Below are 25004 nucleotides of genomic sequence, written 5' to 3'. Positions count from 1 at the left end.
TGTTTCCTAATCTACTATAACCCTAAATTTTTCATGTGACAATTAAAATAAATGTCAGTAGAAGATATACTAAGTGAATTTGATTTTATGTTCATCTTGGGTAACAGGTGCAGGCTTTTCTCTTTATTTTATCATGTTCCAAATCCTCAAGTTAGGATTGTCAACACTGTCTGCTACTTGAGATAACAGCAAACAGCAATCTGAGTTGACAGCCAACGATTCCCTGAGAGGTGGGGAGCAGAGTGTGAAGGTGAAGCATAGAGCACAGACAGGCTCTAGTAAGACACTGCTTTCTGAATTTGCCACATCCTCCTCCTTTCTTATTCTGCTTACCCCTATCTTAAAAATGGCCAAACATCTGAGGGAGGCGCTGAGCCTTTGATGATGATAAAGATGGTAATGATGAGGGCAGTGGGGGGGGGGGGGGATGCCCAGTGGTTTAGCACCACCTACAGCCCAGGGCCTGATCCTGGAGACCCGGGATTGAGTCCCACGTTGGGCTCCCTGCATGGAGCCTGCTTCTCCCTCTGCCTGTGTTTCTGCTTCTCTCTCTCTGTGTCTCTCATGAATAAATAAAGTCTTAAAAAAAAAAAGGCAGTGATGATGATCATCAATAGTACTAGAAGTAACCTGCCAACACAGTCCTCACACTGTGTGGCAGGTACTAGCAAAGGGCTTTCCATGTTATCTTTTCTAACCCTCAATGATCTTGGGTTGTTCTTGGTCACAAGTGTGCAATGGGCCTTCTGGTGGGGTGTTAAGTTGCCAGACATGATGCATATTGTCTTTACAACTGATCAGCAGAAGGTCTGGAATTTAGGAGCAGGACATGCTCAGTGGCTCAGGGCAGCAGAGACTATAATATTCTCTCCAGTGAAAACAGGGAAAGTTGGTGTTATATGCCAAAAGCAAAATCAAATCATAATTGTTACCTGTTTTTCTTATAACTTACAAACCAGAACATCTGATGTGAAAAATTAATTAAGGAAAGTCCACATCTCCCCAAGCCACCACTTTTTGTTTTAGTCAGCATCAAAAGAAGCAAACTATCCTAAAGACATATCTATCTTGGATTTTAGACCTTCAACTTTCAACTCTCTGTTGAAAAAAGTAAAACTTTAGTAACTACATAAACATGACTAATTTTTTCCATTTTGAGCCTCAGACCACAAAATGCCAGTGTTGAGAATAAGCCAGTCCTGGTAGGATGTGGGTCTGTTGGTAGGAAGCCACACCCAGCAACCAGAAATTTATTATGACTCCAACCAGTTCATTTGAATAAGAACACTGTCATTGTTGAACAAAACCAAGTAAATTTATAATAAAAATGTATTTATGGAGGAGTTTCAAGTCCTTGGATTTAGCTAGATTAGCACTACTAATTTAACAGCATTTCTTGAGATGCCTGGGTAGCTCAGTGGTTGAGTGTTTGCCTTTGGCTCCAGGCATGAACCTGGAGTCCCAGGATGGAGTCCCTGCAGGGAGCCTGCTTCTCCCTCTGCCTATGTCTCTGCCTCTGTGTGTGTCTCTCATGAATAAATAAATAAAATATTTTAAAAAGTAATTTAACAGCATTCTTCCTTACATTTTTTGATTATGTACATATGAAGTCAAAAGAGAACAAACCAAAAGAGAAAAAGTGGAGAAACCTAGACCGAGAAGGAATCCAACATTTGAAAAATCTGTGTCAATTCTTTTAAAATAATGGAAAATATGAAAAATTCCTCTTTAACAATATATTAGCCATTTTACCTCTCCACATATTCAAACTCATCTCTCCACAAATGAACACATTATTCTCTCCTATTGTCCCACTGATTCTTAAGCAGGGGCAGTTTTGTCCTCCCCAGAGCTCATTTGGTAATGTCTGATGACATTTTTGGTTGTTACAACTGGGTGGGGGGTGCAACCATCATCTAGCAGGTACTGGGGAGGGATGCTGCTAATCAACCTACAGTGCACACTGCACCCACAACAACACAGAATGACCCATCCCCCATGTCAGTAGTGCCTCGGTGGACAATCCCTGCACCACAGGGACACGGCAGGGAACCAGTATTTCAGGAGGGGGTTGAGATGCAAGAGGTTTCAGGAAAGACCATCTGCTGCCTCGATTAATATGCTGTGGGGTTTTTTTAAAGATTTTATTTATTTATACAGAGAGAGAGAGAGGAGGAAGAGACACAGGCAGAGGGAGAAGCAGGCTCCATGAAGGGAGGCGGAACTTGATCCCGGGTCTCCAGGATCACGCCCCAGGCCAAAGGCAGCACTAAACCACTGAGCCACCCGGGCTGCCCAATATGCTGTGTTTATGCCAGAGCCCATTTTGGTAAGCTGGTCAACCAGAATGAACTCTGCAATTTGTGAGTTGAGAAAGAATATTTCAGATTGTGAAGCTACTGACCTGCTTACAAACATTAACATGCAACTTTCAGAACGTTAAGACTCTCAGAAATAGGGCAGCCTGGGTGGCTCAGCCGTTTAGCGCTGCCTTCAGCCCAGGGCGTGATCCTGGAGACCAGGGGATCAAGTCCCACGTCGGGCTCCCTGCATGGAGCCTGCTTCTCCCTCTGCCTGTGTCTCTGCCTCTCTCTCTCTCTGCATGTCTCTCATGAATGAATAAATAAAATCTTAAAAAAAAAAAAGACTCTCAGAAATAATTTGCAGTCTGTGGATCAATGTTTGTAAGAAGACTGTTGCTAACAAAAACAATACAGAACAGGATTCCAAGCTATTTGAAACTGGAATACGTCTCACCCTATTTCTGCATGACATCATTTTCACATGTTAAACCTTGTCAAGAAAACGACTTTCCAAACCTTTTTATGATAATCATTTTGCAATATATGTGTATCAAATCAGCACATTGCACACCTTCGACTCACATGAGGTTATGTGTCAATTATATGCCAATAAACTTGGGGGAAAAAGAATTTTCCACGTTTATTTTAGAAGACAAATAGAGAAGCAAGTAATTATTCTCATGGTTCTGAAGGCACACAATCCCACTCTGGAATACCACTGACACTATATGGATAAACACAGGACACGTGACGACTGTCATGTACCCCCAACCTCTCACTCTCTTTAAAGGAGCAGTGTACTCACAGGCTCGGTTCCGGGTTTTGTATGTGCAGGTGTAGAGGCTGCAGGGCCTTGCTGGCATGAACGTGGGGATCTGGAATCTTCTCCAAAGTGACCTGCATGGAGAGGCTTGAAGAATGGCCCTCAGGCTACTCATCACCACCATGATTAGCCTGAAATCTTGCTTGGGGCCCCAAATAGCTTGTAGGAACCTAATAACCTAGAGGCAGGAGGACAGAAGAGGGAAAGCTGTAAACAACTGAGATTGGCCATCAAGTGGAAACCTCTAAACAGAATAACATTCAGACTAAGAGTACACACAGCAGGGGAGGGAGGTGGGAGGGTGGGGCTGAGGGGGGAATGAGTCAATAGTTTATCCACTTCTCTTCCTCAAATTTATTCGTCACCTCACTGGCAGGATCTGGATGACTGATTCAGGAGCCCTGCCTTTCCTTTAAGGTTAGCAAATATTAGAGGTCGAGAGACATCATCTTTTTTTTTTTTTTTTTAATTTTTATTTATTTATGATAGTCACACAGGGAGAGAGAGAGGCAGAGACATAGGCAGAGGGAGAAGCAGGCTCCATGCACCGGGAGGCCGATGTGGGATTCGATCCCGGGTCTCCAGGATCGCGCCCTGGGCCAAAGGCAGGCGCCAAACCGCTGCGCCACCCAGGGATCCCGACATCATCTTTTTATACACAAGAATGTAAAGACTGCTTATAGTAATTTCTTAAAATTAAAAGAACATTTACTCCTTGAAATCCAAATTAGATATCCAGCATGGTGTTTACATGTAAGAAGTAACTGAAGATTAAAGCTCCTGGGTAAAAAAAAAAAAAAAAAAATCAATCTGTATCGGATTGCTTTTAAAAAACACAAGGATCCATCCTCTCAAAAATAGTCATGAGCAGTTTTGAAATCTAAGCTTAAATACTGTGACTCTGTCAGTTGTATGTATGACACTATATCCCTTGATCATGGGGGAAATGGAGGTTAATCCTGAACTAATCTGTAAGGAGATTCAATGTGAATATTCATGTATGACTGCATTAATGACCCCTCTACCCCTCACAGGTCCCAAGTGAGAGTCTCAGGAGACAATGATTTCCATGGTCTTTAGAAATTACAATATTAACTTTCACTGTTTCTTTCTGCCATACTCACCCCCTAATGCTTCTTCCACTTTTCCTGAAAACTCCCATCCCTATAGTAAGTGAGCAAACAAGGTCAGAAACGAAACGTTTTTTCCTGATTATACATTCACTGCAGTATAGATTTCAAAGCGTTTGGAGTGATTATTTGAGATGCATTCTGGCAGTTGTTACGTACACTGCTTGAGCAACTGTGAGTGAGGTTTGACTGCGTGGCCCTGTGCCCTGGTGCTGCTGACCTCAGCCTCATGTCCACCCCTTGCTCTTGCCTGCACAGCAGCCACATGGACTCTGTTTCTTCCCTCTCCCGAAGCTCCCTCCAGCCTAAGGGCTTGTGCAGATGCTCCTCCTTCCCTGGACCACTTGTCCTCCATCTGCACCTGGTTAGTTCCTCCTCTCTCCTCAGGTGTTCCGCTCCAGCATCACTTCCTAGAACCTCCCCTGACCACGGGCTCAGCCCAGCGCCCTCTTCACCTCCCTCACGGTGCTTCTTGCAGTTGAACACCTCCTCAGGAACGTACATTGTGACGCCACCTCCCCAGCACCCCAGCCCCGTGGCAGTAAGGGCCGTGTCTGTCTCGGCCGCAGCCGCATCTCTTGGGGACACAGGGCCTGGCACATGATGGCCGCTCAGTGACCTGGGCACACTTCCTCGGTGATGGAGATGTGCATCCCGATTTCAAGGACTGCAAACTGTGAAGTGGTGGCCAGCATGTTCTTGGACAGTAGGAAGGGCTCTCCCTAGAGGCCACCATCACCCAGTTGTGGGGTTACTTATACTTCTGAAACACTTTTAAATGCTTGCCGTTTCAGACGAGGGCCTCGCATCCCCACCTCTCAGACGTGAAGGACCCCCAAAGTTCTCCCCGACCTGCAGGGGGAACACACCCAAAGATGAACCTAAGTTGGTCTCACAGGGATGGAAATTCTGCTGTAAATGCTTGTACTTCTGCGCTGATTGCTATTTCCTTTGTTCCAGGAACCATGCTGGGGGCTGGGATGCAAAGCAGAACAAGGCACGAACTGGACCCTCCACGTGTGCAATTCATTTCTCCCCCTTGGAGCCTCCTGAAATGCACATCATATGGCAAGGAAAACCATCCAGGACTCCTCAGGTTCTGCCTGTGGCCTACCAGAGACCTCTCAACTGTCTGGCCGTGGTGGTGGGCAAGCGGGGGCCCAAAGTCACAAAAAGAAAAATTATGATCCCTAGCAATGCTGAGCAAAGAGGCAAATGTTCTTATTTCACCCTTCCCTCCTTCACTTACTTCACTGCTTGTAATTAGCCGTGAACTAGCTCTTCTCCCCTGTACTGCTGCCCTTGACTCCGCTAGATCTGAGCTAGAGAGAAGGCTTCACCCAAGGGAAAGGAGAGAACAAAAAAATCACACCTGAGCTGTGTCCACTGAAAGCAGGAAGCAGAGTTGCTTCCTATTAGGGCCCTGAAAGGAACAAAGGAGGGCTCCGGGCAGAACCCTTTCTAACCAGCAACAAGCCATGTGTCGGGACAAGTACTGTAAAGTGTGGCAAGTAGCCAGCCTCTTGGCCCGGTGCCATGCACTCTGTTGCATGTATCACTTTGCCAATGAACACACCGAACACAGGGAGCAAAGACGCATGGTCACTACATTAACAGGGACCAGTCAAAAGTTCCAAATCTCATGGAGGCTCCTCAACTGGAGTCATTAAACCAGAGACACCTAAGGTATGTCTGTACTGGGATCCCTGGGTGGCACAGTGGTTTAGCGCCTGCCTTTGGCCCAGGGCGTGATCCTGGAGACCCGGGATCGAATCCCACGTCGGGCTCCCGGTGCATGGAGCCTGCTTCTCCCTCTGCCTATGTCTCTGCCTCTCTCTCTCTCTGTGTGACTATCATAAATAAATAAAAATTAAAAATAAAAAAAAAGGAGTACACTTTTCAAAAAAAAAAAAAGTATGTCTGTACTGCCAGTAGATGTCAGAAATTCTCAACCCAGGTTAAAATCACTTTTATTTATTTTTACAAGCATACTTATATGTATATATATTTGGGGGGGGCATGTCAGTATGTACATTTTTTAAGACATGCAAAAGCCTGACTCAGGATTTCAAACACAGACTGATAATAAACTTTCAAGATATTATCTTGATAATGCCTTGAGCCAACTAAAAGTCCCTCATTTTCAAATACCTTCATTAACCGAATTAACTGAGCAGGCTTAAGGAATGATGGACCATTGACTACCTCATTTCAGAATCTATCTCCTTTTTTCCCTTAATTTTTTACTTTGGCAAACCGCAAATTTGAACAGTGGAAATACTGTAATAAAACCACCTATGTAAATAAAAATTAAAAAAAAAAAAAAAAAGGGGATCCCTGGGTGGCGCAGCGGTTTAGCGCCTGCCTTTGGCCCAGGGCGCGATCCTGGAGACCCGGGATCGAATCCCACGTCGGGCTCCCGGTGCATGGAGCCTGCTTCTCCCTCTGCCTGTGTCTCTGCCTCTCTCTCTCTCTCACTGTGTGCCTATCATAAATAAATAAAAATTAAAAAATAAATAAATAAAACCACCTATGTACCCAACACTTTATTTCAACAATTATCTGTTGGTGGCCAAGCATGTTTTATTTATACCCTCCCTCCTACCTCCCCTCTCTGTATAACTTTGAAGCAAATGGCAGACATCTTAGAAACCTGTCCACAATTATTTTCCATAGGAAAGTATCTCCAAATTAATTTATAGTTTCTTCTCCATAAAAATCATCTGTAGGAATTAGCCTCTGGTGATAGTTTATGGACAGAATATGAAAACTATCAATTTTCCAAAAATAAAAATATCACAAAAGCCCTGTAACCCAACACTTCGTCAGTGTCCACCTACCCCTTCATGTAATCATTTCACTTTCCTCTTGATATCTCCACCCTAATCTTGGATGAGAGCTGGTATCAAGAACTGTATGCTTCTTTCCAGTCTTATAAGACTAACTTATAAGACTTATAAATGATTGTGTGACTTATCATTTCAGATCAGCAGAGTAAAAGGATTACATGAACTGAAATATCTAAGAGGAAGGTTTAATGTACACCTTTCATCTTATGCAACAAAGAATCCAGAAACAGAGGAGCAGGAGAAACATGTGTTTAGTAACACAGTACAAGAGGTGACTGCAAAGGGTGTAAGGGTTAAGAAAGCTCCCAGAAAGAACTGGTAAGTGTTGTGTAAAGGAAAGTTATTATTCAAATTGAGTTTGCTAAAATGCTCCCCTTGCTATAAAAGGAAATACTAAGAAAATAGAAGGCAGTTTGGGATGATTTTTAATTTCATGTTTTTCGTTTTCTTTCTGAGACAATACCATCAAACAATTCCAACTACACAGTTTTCTCTCTGATAAAATCAATTTGACAATAAATTGAAATTTTAATTGCTAAGAGGCACGGGGAAACCGTGCCTGAATTTTGTGCTTCTTTCCATTGACTTGTGTTCCTGAATTGAAGCAAAAATGAGTGATTATCTCATGCAAAGCACTGGGCTGGGTGAAGATGGAAAAAGTCATGTTTTCTCCTCTACCCCACAAGCCTGGCTGGATGAAGATGGAAAATGTCATCTTTTCTCCTCATCTTTTCTCCTCATCTTTTCTCCTCTACCCCACAAGCTTGCAATCTATAAAAAAAGGTTACTAAACAAGTAACCTTTCTTGGTTTTTTAGTTACCTTTTTATCGTATAGTAAAATATGCATAATATTCATCATTTTAACCTTTTTCAAGCATACAATTCGGTGGCATGAAATACATTCATGATGATGTTGTGTGACCCTCACCAGTATCTATACCTCAAACTTTTTCATCATCCTCAACATAAACTCTATACCCATTCAACAAAAACTCCCCATTCCTCCTCACTCTCCATCCCCAGCAACCTCTGTTCTACTTCTGAGTATTTGCCTATTCTAGATAGTTTATTTAAGTGGACTCATACAATATTTTCCCTCCGAGGCTGGCTTATTGCACTTAGCATAATTAAACAAATACTTCTTAAAGGCCAGATGCGATGACAGCTCTGACTTAATTCAATAAGAACATAGAGGGCAGAGGCTCTAAGTTTCAGGAGGGTGGGGAGCATCTGAACCATGTGTTCTAGGAGAAAGACAATTTTAACAGGAGGGAGAGGTGGGGGGGGTAATGTCAGGGATTATGAGGACATTTCTGGAGGCAGAGGTATTTAGAAGTCTTAAGAGGGTAATTAGCATTGAAATGGACAGGACCTTGGTTTTATTCAAGTAATCCCAGTGTTAGAGGGAAGTTGGCCAACATGTGGAAAAGGACTCCTTTATGTTTACAATCTAGATAGAAAAAGAGACATAGTAACTCCCAGGAAGACAATAAGAAGTACAGGGATACTCAAAAGAAGGGACTTGCTCTTTTGTCCTTCAAAAGAAACATTGTAATAAAACACAGCAGAAGGCATGCTTAACTGCCAAGGGAGTTGTACAGACAAGTGGCCACGAGCGTGGCCCTGTGTAAGGGCCTGTATGGGCATCTGAGGCACGTAAGCATGGTGCCAGAGAAGTCTGGGTGAGTGATCCTTGGTCAAGCTCCACAGAGCCAGAGCTGTGGTCATGCCTTGGGGCAATGCCTCGCACTCTGCAGTCATGCTGTCTGTGCACAATGCTGGGGCTGGTGGCTGATGACACCTGGCCCAGAGAAACTGTCTCCTGCCTCTCTAGGGCTAGAGGTACACAAAAGCTCCAGAGTGCCTGCTATCACCTCGCCCTCTCCTTCATCCTCCTTTACAAAATCCACTCAGTGGTGGGTTGCATGTAGTGGTATGGAAATCCAAACCTCTGTCTGTCTCCTAAGAATGCTGCTGACCTCGCTGCAGTGGACACAGACGCTGAAGATAACTTTTTGTGTGTTTAGACAAAAAGAAAAAACCCTGTTTTGTAACAAAGCCAAGTGTAGCTGGCTTCCCACCATCCAAAGTCTGTCAGGAATATGTGCTAAGGCACTAGCCACACAGATGCCCAGATGACACACAGTTGAAGGTAGAACTGGATGGGGATTTGAGATTAACTTGAAGAATAGCAATTTCCTAGACTGGAACACCCTCAGGTATTATTCCATATATACAGGACAGTTTCTGACAACTCCATGTGCAAACACAGGATGGAACGGAGTACGCAGAATGGAGCTAGGAAGTCAGTGACAAGATTCCTTCAACCATCCTTCGTTCAATCCATCACTCTTTTATCATTTCATTCACCAGGACATCAATCAAACATCTATTAAATGCCAGACACTGGGGCAGCCTGGGTGGCTCAGCGGTTTAGCGCCGCCTTTAGCCCGGGGTGTGATCCTGGAGACCTGGGATCGAGTCCTGCGTTGGGCTCCCTGCATGGAGCCTGCTTCTCCCTCTGCCTGTGTCTCTGCCTCTCTCTCTCTCTCTCTCTCTCTCTCTCTGTGTCTCTATGAATAAATAAATAAAATCTTTAAAAAAAATGCCAGGCACTGTCATAGGATCATTGGGGGAATAAAACAAAGTTCCTACCCTTGTGGAACTTACATTCTAGTAGGGGGAGGCCAACAATAAACAGCAATGTAATATATTAAGTCAGTTGTACAGACAATTGAATTAAGTAGAGTAGGGTAAGGTAAATTTGGAGTGCCACTGGGAAAGGAGTGTTGCATTTAAAATAAACTGCTCAGGATCCCTGGGTGGCTCAGAGGTTTAGCGCCTGCCTTTGGCCCAGGGCAAGATCCTGGAGTCCCGGGATCGAGTCCCACATTGGGCTCCCTGCATGGAGCCTGCTTCTCCCTCTGCCTCTGTCTCTGCCTCTCTCTCTCTGTCTCTCATGAATAAATAAATAAAATATTTTAAAAATATATAACATAATAAACTGCTCAAAGGAGGCCTTATTGAAAATTGGGCAAAAGATTGAAGGAATGAAGGAATTAGTAATAGGGCTATCAGCAGGAAGGATACCCCAGGAAGAGGGAATTGCCTGTGCAAAGACTGAAGTGGGGATGTGTCTGGCACATACAAAGGGATAGTAAGGCGGCCAGCATGGCAGGAATAGTGTACTAGGAGGAGGGTAGTAGGAGATAAGGTGGAGAGGTAATGCATGCCAGATCGTATAGATTTCTAGGCCACTGTAAAGGGTTTTTTTCTCTAACTCAGGATTTCTCAATCTTGACATTATTGACATTTGACCAGGTAACTCTGTTTTGAAGTTGCTCTATACATTGTAGGGTGTTGAGTAGCATCCCTGGCCTCTACCCATTAGATGCCAGTGAGTGGCACCCTCCCTCCAATTGTGACAACCAAAAATGTCTCCAAACACTGCAGATGTGCCTTGGGAAAGGTGAATCACCTCTAATTGGAAACCACTGCTCTCAGTGAAATGGGGACACAGTGCAGTTTTGGGAGCACAAAAGGGGCACCATCTGATTTATTTTTTTAAAAGATCATTCAGGCTGCCCTACTGGAAATCAACTGGGATGGGAAGCAAGAAGGGAGCAGGGAGATCATTCAGGAAAATCCAGGGTCTTGGAACAAAGGATATCTGGGACGCCTGGGTGGCTCAGCGGTTGAGCTTCTACCTTCAGCTCGGGTCATGATCATGGGGTCCTGGGATCAGGTCCCACATTGGGCTCCCCCAGGGAGCCTATCTTCTTCTTCTGCCTATGTCTCTGCCTCTCTCTGTATGTCTCTCATGAATAAATAAATAAAATCTTAAAAAAAAGAAAAGATGTCATAATGGAGGTGGTGAGAAGTGCCTGGGTGTTGGCTATATCTTGGAGAGACTGCCAGGGTGATGAGAAAGAAAGGAGTCAAGGATAGCTAGAAGATTCTCGACCTAATCAACTGGTAGGATGGGGTTGCCATGAACCAAGAGGAGGACCACAGTGTGCAGTAAAGGTTTTGGGTGGGACATCAGTAGCTCAGATTTGGGCATGTGGGGCAGCCCAGGTGGCTCAGTGGTTTAGCGCTGCCTACGCCCAGGACGTGATCCTGGAGACCTGGGATCGAGTCCCATGTTGGGCTCCCTGCATGGAGACTGCTTCTCCCTCTGCCTGTCTCTGCCTCTCTCTTTCTTTCTCTGTGTCTCTCATGAATGAATAGATGGAATCTTAATTAAAAAAAAAAAAAGATTTGGGCATGTGAGTTTGAGATGAAATTCCAGTAATCCAAGTGAGACAATATGAAACTCTGACCCAGGAGAATAACAGTAGTAATGTACCACAGCTCTTTGTATTCAAGAGATTATCATTTTGGTGAAAAACACAAGATTTGGCACTCAACCAGAAGAGAGAAGAGGGAGGAAAGTGAAGAAGGCCCTGTGACTTTATGAATGGATGATGCTGGTGGTAGAATGAGGATGAATGCCTGAAGAGAGAAACAAGCTGGCAAAAGGAGCAAGTGGGAAGGAAAAGATGACAGTCTTTCTGCTAATCCTATGGATTAGAGGTCCAAGGGGGCAGTGGGAGGAAAAGTCTAGAAGAGTTGCCAGGGCAGCTCTGCTGCTCAGGAGAGATCACAAGGCTAGAGAGAGATGGAAAATCCTCACCTCTTCCCCAAGGAGTAGCAGGTGTATAGAGGGAGACTGACAAAATGGAGTAAGGCGGCCAAGAGACAGAAGGAGCAGTCAGAGACAATCAAGGAAGGAATAGAGCATGGAAGGTCAGCAGTGAGGAAGGTTCGAGGAAAATCCCAATAAACAGAAACTCAATTTAGCTAATGCTAGGCTATAATACCTATAGTAAGACATGAGGTTATTTACACTAAAGCCTAAAGCCAATCCACTCTGTTACATTAAAATTATAATTTATTGGTAGGTGGTTATTTAAATGTACCTATGGATCTCATAAAACCTAAGCTTGTAAAACCACAAATAATATTTACCAAACATTATCCATAACAATGAACTACTAGCATACATTACAAAATTTCACAGAAAATTTCCTTACTTAAGTTTGTCTTTAAGATGGGACTGTAGCCTGGATGGGTCTCATGAGTGCTAAGCCTTTTGTACTGTATGCCTTTGCTATCATTGATTATTTATATATGTCCTTGGCTTTTACTAACATGTCCTTTATCTGCTGTTTTGCAGACAGAAATGTGTGAAAAAAGAAAAATTCTAAAAGCCTTTAAAGAATCATTCATAAATTATGTATTCATTAAATGACAGATGGAGCTGACCATTGAACAACACAGCTGCACTTATATGTGGGTTTTTTTCCCCAATTAATACAGTATAGTACTGTAAATGTATTTTCTCTTCCCATGATTTTATTTTTTTTTAAGAGTTTATTTATTTATTCATGAGAGACACAGAGAGAGAGAGGCAGAGATACAGGCAGAGGGAGAAGCAGGCTCCATGCAGGGATCCTGACGTGGGACTCGATCCTGGGTCTCCAGGATCAGGCCCTGGGCTGAAGGCAGCGCTAAACCGCTGAGCCACCCGGGCTGCCCTTCCCATGATTTTCTTAATCATATTTTTTTTTCTCTCGCTTACTGTATTGTAAGAATATAGTATATAATACATATAACATACAAAACAGGTGATAACTGATTATGTTATTGGTAAGGCTTTTGATCAACAGCAGGCTATTAGTAGTTATGTGTTGGGGCAATCAGGTTTTAGGTAGAGTTTCAACTGGGCAGGGGGTCAGTGCCCCTAATCCTGTGCTGTTCAAGGGTCAACTGTAGTTTGCACTCTGCCCAATTAAACCATTTATATGTATGCAAAACAGATGGGAAAAAAGTACTCTAACCAAAGGTTACAATCACATTGAAAAAAATTCCTTGATTCTGATCAGACTGTCCATTTTCTCACCTCCTGAGCTCAAAGGAAGCCAGTCTTTTGCAATGCCCTGAAATGTAAACGAGAGGTTATGCTGTCAGGTCCCAACTCAGAAAGTTGAGCTTCTTCCTCTCACCTACTTCTTCCTGAAGACCATGATCCCAATCTGGGGTTGCCAGAGGTTTCAAAATACATTTGTAGTAACTGTTTTGTGTGCTGCAACTAAGTGCCCCAGTGCTGCCAGTGAGATGAAATGAATTTTCCTCCTCCCACCAGATTTCCAAAATATTCAAGTTCACTCATTCACTCACAATTCACTCAATCTTTATTGAGTCCCAGTGGTGAGTGGTCACAACGTTTTGCTTGGCTCCAGGGAGAACAGGGCAGGCGTGTACAGGCCCAGAGAATGGTGCCCTTGCTGATCCTGGCCTTTCAGGGAATTTCAATGCTGGTTCTGACAATAAAAATTATCTGAGAAAGGCCCCAGGTAGCAGAAAGTTTTTCCAACATATCCATGAACAGGGACCATTTTGACTGGTGTGCAGAGGCAGATAAGGGGTAGGGTCTGGTGCAGCTTCCCTCATGAGGGAAATCTGGCTACTCCACACTTATTGCAGCAAGGTTTTTAGTAGGAGAGAGGACATGGCCAGATTAGCAGTAAAGGATGAAGAAGGAGAAGCAGAAAGCAATGTAGTTTTCAGTGGTTAGGAGAGAACAGGTTCTAACCCAGTTAAGGTGTACACATTAACTTCTTGTATTTCTCAAACTTTCCCTGGGAAAATACAGAAGAGGGGAGGGCACTTACATTCATATTAAGGAGCTGCCACCAGCCTTAAGGTAGTAGCATTTAATACCGAATGCGACAAAGACTCTTAATTATTAAAAATGTTTGTACTTCAGCGGTTCTCCTTCAGTTCTGGGGCGGGGCACAGAACAAAAAGGCCAGAAGTAATTGCGGAATAGAAAAGGCTCAGATTTGTCCACGTGACATAGCTGTGATGCTGCTCCCCTGGCTTGGAGGTGGCTGTGACTCTGTCCATAGACCCTGGTACAGTCGGGGGCGGGGGATGGGGGGAATACAATCCAGAGCCAAGTTAGTCCCAGCTTGTCGCGCCTCGGTTGTTGTCGCCGAACTGCAGTATCCGATTTTGTAGCCTTTACTCCTGTGTCCAGAGGACTGGAGTTTTTTGAGTTAATTCGCATCCAACCACTCCTGGTAACACCCCCTCTTAGGGAACTGCCCTCACGCACGGGACACCCCCCTCCCCCGCCAAATTCCCTCAGACAGCTGTTCCCCGACAAGTGCAATGGCACCCTAAGGAAGGTGCAGCCACCCGGTGGGTGACTCCCACAGTAGAAGGGGGTTGCGGGGCGGGGTGGGGGAGAGCGACGCCGCGCCGAGACCCCCGCAACACTCGCAGGACCAACAGCTGTGCGCTCAGGCCTGGCGGGGCGAGGCGGCGGGGCGTGAGGACGGTCCCGGCCCTCCCTGAGCCCGCATGTCCCCGCTGTGGCCGCCACCCCAGTCGGCCACCGGCCCTTACCTTAGAGTTTCGCCGGAGCGCGAACCTCGGCAGCTAGCTGGAGCCCGGGACCCGCCGCAACTGCGCGGGGCCATCATAGCCACGCCCCGTCTTCACGCCCCACAGCCCAGGCCACGCCCCTCCCCTCCGAGCCTCCCCTCTTGGGGCCGGGACCACGCCCCCTCGCGTCCTTTCGCGCCGCCCTGGCCACGCCCCTCCAGGCCCTACGGTCCGTGGCCGAGGCCGGGCCGCGCCCCTCCCGTCGCAGCCACGCCTCCTCGCCCGGGCCACGCCCCCGGGCTCCTCCCCCCCCCCCCCCCCCCCCCCCCCCCGGCCGGCTGGGCTTGCTGCGGGGATCCCGGGTCGCGTGGGCGGCCTCCCTAGTCTCTAGAGAAACCCTCCCGGGTCTGGGAACTGAGCGCCGGCGACATTTTGTCCGGTGAAATCAGACTGCAGGCTTAAGAGCCTCGTCTAGAGAATGACTTTCCTCGGGTTTCTCCCATTTCCAAACATCAATACTGAAGGTACTGAGAGCAGGTGGCTCAGGAGGGAAACACAAACATTGGACGAGTCCCACAACTGTGTCCCTTCCTGTTGTTTTCATGTCCGCTTTACCCGAGTTTCTTGCGGCCAGTTTCCATGTCCGATCTCCAATTTGGAGCTGCTCCTTCCAGGCAGTTTTCACATCCTCTAAACCAGAACGATGGACCAATGTTCCTTCTAGTCCCTCAGCCAACCTTAAGTGCTACACAGAAGAGTGGAGTAAACACAACTCCTGTATTTCCTGATACACCCTTCAGAGGCCCTGGCTTGAGCGCCCAGTGAGCTCTGGCTGTCGCCAGAGCTCCAGGCCTGTGGAGACACCGCCACACTGACACTGAAACTCTGGTTGCAGCCCTGTGTGCACCCTGACATCACTCTGCTAGCCTTATTCTCTCCACTTACAACTCTAGGTTCACAAGAGAAATATGAAGCTTATAACCAGCTTTTCTACCCCAGTGCAGAAATCTCTGATTCACTCATTCATTTATTCAAATCCTATTTTTTGAGTACATGCTCCCCTAATAAAGAAGATAACCTTCAAGGAGCTTATAGTCTAAAGTTGTCCCAAGCTGGGTTTGGATGTGACAAGAAATGATGAGAAAGAGAAGGTGTAGCAAGGGATCGATAGGTGCAAAAGCATTTGGTAAGCACATGTCTTCCTGATTTGATTCGTAGGAATTTTTTGGGGTAGCAAACATAGGAAGTCAGTTTTGTAGGACTTAGTACACTTCTTCACACTATAAATTCTCAATCAATATTCACTGAATACTTAACCCTTTTCACATGTGTGGAAACATAACATTTCTTTGCTCTCAGCAGTAAGATTTGCTACATTTATTTCTTCATATGCCAGGGATACATATTTTATGATAGCATATTTAGTTACTTTTTCTTTTCTTTCCACTCCATTCTATTTCTGGCTTGAAGATAGTGGAAATATTTAAAATGCTACGCTACAAAGAACACAGAGAAAAGAACAACTTTTAACAAAACAGTCCTATTAAGGTCATCCAGAACCCTAAGAACCCTGCCTCATTTATAAAATGTTTCAACTGTCACTCATTTTTGCCTAAAAAAATGAACTCACCGAAACTGGCTCAAATACAGCCTGTATAAACTACTGAGCTGATTTCTATAGTGAGTTCTACGTCACCTTCCTCCACAAATAATCTGAGGCAGCTTATTAAAATATTGACATTACTGGATAAAACAAATAGCTGAAGGAGCCAGGGAAAGGGGAACTTAATGTAAGGAAAATAAAGCAGCCAACGATAAGATTAGCATTTCAGTATACAGGCCACCAGATCCAGAACAGTTGTTTAATTTGGGACAAAGATTTGCCCCTAAGCTTTTGAACAGCATCAGAAACAAAGAAATACCGAACGTTTTAAGGTTTTCCAGTGTTCTTAAGATAAAATCAATCTTTTAGATATTTTTAGAAACACATTTTTTCTTGAATTTTAGCCCTGAGAAAAATCCTGTTTTCTCATATAGAGAGGATGTAGTGAGCTAAGTGGGAAATAAGTGTTGTGAGGAGTTAAACACAGGTCCTCTCAATGTAAGCTGTTGGCACAAACCCAAAGCACACCGTTTTAAATCAATTCTATGAGCCATCAAAACTTTTCTGTTTATCCAAGTATGCAGGCCAATAGGTTTCAACTCATATGTCAAGTTTGAGGTGTTTGTCGGGGCTTCCCGAATAACTGTGTTGAGCTTTGTAGCTTTCTCTAGGCTTGGAAGGAAAAAGTTCTGTGACTAATTAGCAAAGTCTGTCATGGGTGCGGGCTGGATGAGTGGCTGCATGCAAAAACCTATCTGACAGCTTCGATTTGCAGAAATAGAGGTCTCTGCATGCAGAACTTTTGTGTAGTAGTCACTCCAAGTCAACAATTCTCATTATAGGACTTTTGATAAATATCCAACAGTGGAGTTCGTTATCCTTTCTCTCTCTCTCTCTCTTTTTTTTTTTAAGATTTTATTTATTTATTCATGAGAGACAGAGAGGGAGACAGAGGGGCAGAGACACAAGCAGAGGGAGAAGCAGGCTCCATGTAGGGAGCCCGATGTGGGACTCGATCCCGGGACTCCAGGATCAGGCCCTGGGCCAAAGGCAGGCACTAAACCACTGAGCCACCCAGGGATCCTTCGTTATCCTTTCTCAATCTCTCCCACCCACACCAGTCTCCCCTGTTCTTCCCTGTCTCAGCGCATTTCCTTTGCTGTTCCCATCATTTGGACCACTCTTTACTAGATTTATATGACTGATTTTTTTCTCAACATTCAGCTGTCAGCTAAAAGGTTGTCCCTTTAGAGCTGTCTTTCCCGACAACCACATCTGAAGTTGTATCCAGAGCCTCTCCATCTGCACTGAATGAACGTGAGGGTCACCTGGAGATCCTGTTACAATGCATATCTGACTCTGATTCTGGAGTGTGACCTGAGATTGTGCATTTCAAGCAATTGCTCTGGAGATGCAAACCTGATGTTCCACAAAACACGCTTTAAGTAGCCGCCCCATTTCTCTATCTCTGTTACATTATCTGTTTCATTTTCTTCATGGGGTGTCTCACAACGTGCAACTATTTATTTTCTGGTTTGTATATTGGATTGTTTGTGGGTTGGTTGTTTACTAAATGTAAATTCCCTAAGAGCTGGGACTTGGACCAGTTTGTTCGACTTTGTATTCCCAGCACTTAACACAGTACTGGCCCACTGGTAGGGGCTCCGTAAATATCGGTGAATAAGTGATGTTCAAGGTTCATTGATTTCTTCATCTCTTCAGTTCCTGCTTATTGAATACTTAACTGCTCATTTACATACCAGGAAATAGACTATAAAGGAAAAATGGCAGTGCTCCTCGAGTACCAGTTCAGGAACTGCTAGTTACTGGCCCAAGCGGAAATAAGAAACTTGAACCAGAATGTAAATCTGATATGTCATTAAACACAGTGCTCAGTTAAGAGGGCTTTTTTTCATGGCAAGGCTTTTTTGATGACAGAAGCAATGAGTTGCTTTTCCTCCCAGGGCAAGAAACTCTGGGGAGAAGGAAAGATTTTAAGCGATAACAGAGAATTATGGGAGAGACAAAGAATTTGGGGAGACTAGGTGTGATGCTTAATTTTCTGTTTCAACTTGGTCAGGCCATAATGTTTAGATATTCTGTCAACATTAGTCTAGATGTTACTATTAAAGTTTTTTTTTCTGGGGCCCTGGGGTGGGGGGTGAGATTAGCATTTGAATTGGTAGACTTTGAGTACAGCAGATTACTCTTCATATTGTGAGTGAGCCCCCAACCAATCAATTGAGAGCCTTAATAGAACAAAGCCTGACCTCCTCTGGAGGAATTTTGCCAGCCAACTGTTTGGACTCAATTCTACTCTGAGTCCCAGCCTGCAAGCTTACTGCAGATTTTGGACTTAACAACTCCATTATCATTTGACCCAATTCCTTAAAATCAATCTTCCTGTCTGTCTGTCTGTCTGTCTCTATATATACATATCTTGTTTATTTAGTTTTTCTGCAGAACTCTGACTAATACCCAAGCTATTACAGAAAAGACTGAGAGCTGGCCCCTTCACCTTGGCCTTGGCACCTGAACTCAGTCCTAGTCCACGGGATACTCCCTTGGCTTCTCCTCTGATCCTTCATGGCTATTCCCATTCCTCTTAAGTTAAGCCCCTCTACTCTGGCTGACTGGACTTTTCTTTTCTTTTTTTTTTTTTTTAATTTATTTATGATAGTCACAGAGAGAGAGAGAGAGGCAGAGACATAGGCAGAGGGAGAAGCAGCCTCCATGCACCGGGAGCCCGACGTGGGATTCGATCCCGGGTCTCCAGGTTAAGCTGACTGGACTTTTCTTACCCGAGCCTCTACCCATCCCTTCCCCCTGCCACACTCCTCCTTTTCCTAGTCAACCCTGGTGCTCCACCGTGGCCACCACAGCCTGGTAAAGCTCCTAACATTCCATCTAGGCCATGTCCTTTTCCTTCTTATTGCCACAAGCTAGGCCCTCTGATCAAAGTGGTGACCACACAGCTACTACCAGAGCCATGAACCCTGTACATCTAAATAGAGATGCCCACTACCAAGGCACCACAAAGAACCTTGGGAAACATACAATTAAAACAAAAAATGGGCAGCCCCGGTGGCTCAGTGGTTTAAGCGCCACCTTCAGTCCGGGGCGTGATCCTGCAGACCCGGGATCAAGTCCCACCGTAGGGCTCCCTGCATGGAGCCTGCTTCTCCCTCTGCCTGTGTCTCTGCCTCTCTGTGTCTTTCATGAATAAATAAATAAAATCTTTTAAAAAAATAAAAAAAAGGGATCCCTGGGTGGCTCAGTGGTTTAGCACCTGCCTTTGGGCTGGGGCGTGATCCTGGAGTCCCGGGATCGGGTCCCACATCGGGCTCTTTGCGTGGAGCCTGCTTCTCCCTCTGCCTCTCTCTCTGTGTCTCTCATGAATAAATAAATAAAATCTTTAAAAAAAAAATAAAAATAAAAATAAAAAAAAATAAAAAAAAATAAATAAAAAAAATATGGGGCACCTGGGTGGCTCAGTCCATTAAGCATCTGCCTTGGGCTCAGGTCATGATGTCAGGGGCCTGGGATCTGCTCAGCGTGGAGTCTGCTTCTCCCTCTCCCTCTCCTTCTATGCCCTCCCTCCCTCTCTCTCAAATAATTAAAAATCTTTATTAGGAAAACAGATAATACATGAAACAGAGAATTGTCATTAAGAACAGAAACATGTGAGATGCAGGCATTTTGAGAGAGAGAAGGAATTGTGGGAAAAACAAGGTACTGTGGGAGAGACTGAGAATTCACCCTTTGTGCTTGCCTGTCTTTTCTGCTTTGCCACCTTTGTTCCTCCATGACTACCATGCCTCCACCCGGCAGCCCACTTTTCCCACCCACTTTTCCCACTATGGCCATTCCTCAGATGGTTCCATGGCACCTTGCTCTCCATTCACAGCCACTCTGTGCTGCATCATTGCCATGCTCCCTGCCTAGGACCCACAGATAATTATAGGAAACATCAAATTAGAAGAGAATTCTGGGAGAGAAAGACAGTTGTTGGAGAGAATGAAGCATTTTGGGAGAGAACAGAGAATTCTGGGCAAAAACAGAATTGTGGGGAGACCTCTAGATGGCATAATTGTCGAAGAGCATGGAAGACTGGGAGAAAACAATCATGAGAGACATGAAGGATTGGGAAGAACATGGAGGATGGTTGTGGGAGACAACAAGAATTGTGGGAAAGACAGGAATTGTGGGAAAAACAAGGTATTTTGTGGGGGAAAAACAAACAATTCACCTCCTCCTGAAGTACTCATACCCTTACCCATGCCTCTCCTGCAAGACCACCCCTAACCTTCTGGCCATGCCCTCACACTATGACTCATGCCCTCTTTCCTAGGTTATGCGAATTTTACTCCTTCATGACCACACACCTCTATTGGGCAGGCCTCCTATGTTGGTAGGGGCTCCGTAAATATCGGTGAATAAGTGATGTTCAAGGTTCATTGATTTCTTCTTCATCTCTGATGCTTAATTTTATGTTCTTGTTCTTCTACCCAACTGTCCTGTATGGGCCATGCCTTTCATCTTCTGGCCATGCCTGTCTGAGTCATATCCCACCCTCCTAAGCCACGCTACTTCCAGCACCACAATGCCTTTCTTGCTGGGGCCACATGCAGTTTGACCATGATCACACCCCTGTGCTGTCATAGTTGTGCCTTTTACCTGCATGCTGGTAAGAATTGTAGGAAAGAACAACCAATGGATGGGTCAGTAAAGAAATTTAAAAAGAAGTCAAAAATATTTTGAGACAAAAAAATATTTTGAGATAAATGAGAATAGAAATACAACATGCCAAAATTTATGGGATGCAGCAAAAGCAGTTCTAAGAGGGAAGTTTATTTATTTATTTATTTTTAAATATTTTATTTATTTATTCATGAGAGACACAGAGAAAGGCAGAGACATAAGCAGAGGGAGAAGCAGGCTACATGCGGGAAGCCCGACGTGGGACTCGATCCTAGGACTCCAGGATCACGGCCTGAGCTGAAGGCAGACACTTAACCGCTGAGCCACCCAGGCGTTCCTAGAGGGAAGTTTAGACTGATAGATACCAACATTAAAAAATAACAAAAATCTCAAACACCCTAACTTTATACCTCACAGAACTAGAAAAAGAACAACAAATGAAGCCCAAATTTAATAGAAGGAAAGACAAAGAGAGAAGAAATAAATGAAACAGAGACTAACAAGATGATAGAAAAGATAAATAAAACTAAGAGCTGGCACATTGAAATGATAAATTGACAACTGAGGTAGACTCACCAAGAAAAGATGAGAGGGCTCAGGTAAATAAAATCAGAAATGAGAGAGGAGACAACACAACTGATACAATAGAAATACAATGAAAAAAATTAAAATAAAAAAATAAAAAGAAATTCAATGGATCAACAATTACATGTCAACAAATTGGACAACCTAGAATAAATGGATCAATTCCTAGAAACACCCGATCTTCCAAGACTGATGAAGAAACAGAAAATCTGAACAGATGGACTACTAGTGAGGAGACTGATTCAGTAAACAAAAGCCACCTCAACGACAAAAGTCCAGGACTAGATGGCTTCACTGATGAATTTTATCAAATATTCAAAGAAGAATTAGTATCTGTCCTTCTTAAATTCTTCCAAAATATTGAAGAGGAAGGAAACTTCCAAACTCATTTTACAAAGCCAGTATTACCCTGATACCAAAACCAGACAAGGACACCACAAGAAAAGAAAATTACAGACCAGTATTTCTGATGAACATAGATGCAAAAATTCTCAATAAAATTTAGCAAACCAAGTTCAACAGTACACTAAAAAATTATACACCATGATCAAGTGGGATTTATTCCAGGTATGCAAGGATGATTCAATATCCACAAATCAACAACATGATATACCACATTAACAAAATGAATAAAAATCACATGATCATCTCAATTGAAGCAAAAAAAAACACACACACACACAAAATTCAGCATCCATTTATGATAAAAACTTGCAACAAAGTGGGTATATAAGGAACATACTTCAATGTGATAAAAACCATATTTGACAAGCCCACAGCTAACATCATACTTAATGGTGAAAAACTGAAAGCTTTTCCTCTAAGATCAGGAACAAGACAAGGATGCCCACTCTCACCACTTTAATTCAACATCATATTGGAGATCCTAGCCAGAACTATTAGGCAAGAAAAAGAAATAAAAGGCATCCAAATTAGAAAGAAACAATTAGAACTGTTTGCAGATGGCATTTTATATGAAAGCTGTAAAGACTCTACCAAGGGGCAGCCCAGGTGGCTCAGCGGTTTAGCACTGCCTTCAGCACAGAGCATGATCCTGGAGACCTGGGATTGAGTCCCACATCAGGCTCCCTGCATGGAGCCTGCTTCTCTCTCTGCCTGTGTTTCTGCCTCTTTCTCCGTGTCTCTCATGAATAAATAAATAAAATCTTTTAAAAAATGCAAAAAAGACTCTACCAAGAAACTGGTAGAGTTAGTCAATGAATTCAGTAAAGTTGCAGGATACAAAATCAGTATACAAAAATCTGTTACATTTTTATAGATTAATAATGAACAATCAGAAAGAGAAATTTAAAAAAATCCAATTCATAATTGTATCAAAAAGAATAAAATACCTAGGAATAAATTTAACCAAGGAAGTAAAACACCTATACATGGAAAACTGTGAGATTGATGAAAGTAACAGAAGAAGACACAAATAAATAGAAAGAAGGGCACCTGGATGGCACAGCCAGTTAAGCATCCAACTGTTGGTTTTGGCTCAAGTTGTGATCTCAGAGCCATGAGATCAAGCCCCATGTCAGGCTTCATGCTCAGTGCAGAGTCTGCTTGGAACTCTCTCCCACTCCCTATGCCTATTTGGAAGAATTAATATTGCTATAAAGCAATATTATACTAAAAAAGCAATAAAGCAATCTATAGAGTCAATGCAGTCTCTATCAAGATTCCAATGGTGTTTTTTTTACAGAAATAGAACAAATAATCCTAAAATTCGTATTAAATCACAAAAAAAACCCAAATAGCCAATGCAACCTTGAGAACATAAAACAAAGCTGAAGGCATCACATGTCTTGATTTCAAGCTATATTGCAAAGCTATAATAATTACAACAGTATGATATTGGCATAAAAACAGACACATAGATCAATGGAACAAAATAGAGAGCCAAGAAATAAACATACATGTATATGGCCAAATAATTTGTGACAAAGGAGTCAAGAATATACAATGGGGAAAGGACAGTCTCTTTAATAAATGGTGTTGGGGTAAACTGGACAGCCACATGCAAAAGAATGAAATTAGACTACTGTCTCATACCATTCCCCCAAATTCAAAATGGCTTAAAGACTGGAATGTAAGACCTGAAACCATAAAAGTTCTAGAAGAAAGCATAGATGGTAAGCTCCTTGACATTGGTCTTGAGAATGATTTTTTTTATCTGACTCCAAAAGCAAAGACAAGAAAAGCAAAAATAAATAAGTGGGACTGTATCAAACTAAAAAGCTTCTGTACAACAAAGGAAACCATCAACCAAATGTAAAGGCAACCTACTGAATGGGAGAAAATATGTGCAAATCATAATCCGCTAAGCAGCTAATATACAAAATATATTTGAAAAACTCATACTATTCAATTGCAAAATAAACAAACAGACAATTTGATTTAAAAGTGGACAGAGGGGCAGCCCTGGTGGCGCAGCGGTTTGGCTCCACCTGCGGCCTGGGGTGTGATCCTGGAGACCCGGGATCGAGTCCTGCATCGGGCTCCCTGCATGGAGCCTGCTTCTCCCTCTGTCTGTGTCTCTGCCTCTCTCTCTCTGTGTCTATGAATAAATAAATAAAATCTTAAAAAAAAAATAAAAGTGGACAGAGGATCTGAATAGACATTTTTCCAAAGAAGAGATACAAATGGCCAACAGGTACATGAAAAGATGCTCAACATCACTCATCATCAGGGAAATGCAAATCAAAACCAAAATGAGATATCACCTCATGCCTGTCAGAATGGCAATTATCAAAAAGACAAGAAATTTCAAGTGTTGGTGAGGGTAAGGAGAAAAGAGAACCCTTGTGCACTGTTGGTGGGGATATAAGTTGGCGTAATTGCTATGGAAAACTGTATAGAATTCCTAAAAAAATTAGGAATAGAACTACCATATGATCCAGCAATTCCATTTCTGAGTGTTTATCCAAAGAAAACGAAAATACTAATTTTCAAAAAGATAAATGCACCCTCATGTTATCACAGCATTATGTACAACAGCCAAGTTAGGGAAAGAACTTAAGTGTCCACTGATGGGATTGAATGGATAAAAAATTATGATACATACATACGCACGCAAACACACACACAATGGAATACTATTTGACCACAAAAAAAGAATGAAATCCTGCCATTTGCACACATGGACCTTGAGGGCATTATGCTAAGTCATATAGAGGAAGATAAATACTGTACGATCTCATATGTGGAATTTAAAGAAACAGACAAGTGAGCTCATAGATATAGAGAACAGACTGTTGTTTGAGGTGAGGGAATGGGGTCAATGGGTATAAGCTTCTAGTTATAAAAAAATCATGGAAATGTACGCGTGGTGACTATAGTTAATAATACTGTATTGCATATATGAAAGTTGCCCATTATGAGAGTAGATCTTTAAAGTCCTTATTCTAAGAAAAAAATTTTATAACTATGTATGGGGGTAAATGTTAACTACTTATTGTGATGATCATTTTGCACTATATACAATTTTTTAATTTTTTATGTTATTTTATTTTTATTTATTTTTTTAAGATTTTATTTATTCATGAGAGACACAGAGACAGGCAGAGTCATAG

At 43.3% G+C, this 25004-nt stretch overlaps 1 protein-coding gene across 6 annotated transcripts in view; it reads right to left on the bottom strand.

The window, feature by feature from the left end:
* CA5B (carbonic anhydrase 5B) overlaps window positions 1-25004 on the bottom strand; it is a 133473-nt gene that overhangs the window by 45871 nt on the left and 62598 nt on the right. For 4 of the 6 annotated variants that reach the window (XM_038586881.1, XM_038586886.1, XM_038586880.1 and 1 more), the window contains one exon: window positions 3109-3304. In XM_038586881.1, coding sequence (XP_038442809.1) covers window positions 3109-3304 — 196 coding nt within the window. Of the gene's footprint in view, window positions 1-3108; window positions 3305-13050; window positions 13088-14561; window positions 14673-25004 lie in introns of those variants that run through there. The other 2 variants (XM_038586885.1, XM_038586884.1) reach the window with 2 other exon arrangements.

This window comes from Canis lupus, chromosome X, assembly GCF_011100685.1.
Source record: "Canis lupus familiaris isolate Mischka breed German Shepherd chromosome X, alternate assembly UU_Cfam_GSD_1.0, whole genome shotgun sequence".
Classification (NCBI taxonomy): Eukaryota; Metazoa; Chordata; class Mammalia; order Carnivora; family Canidae; genus Canis; species Canis lupus.
Note: the sequence above shows the minus strand (reverse complement) of the source record. Positions and strands in the feature narration are given on the sequence as shown.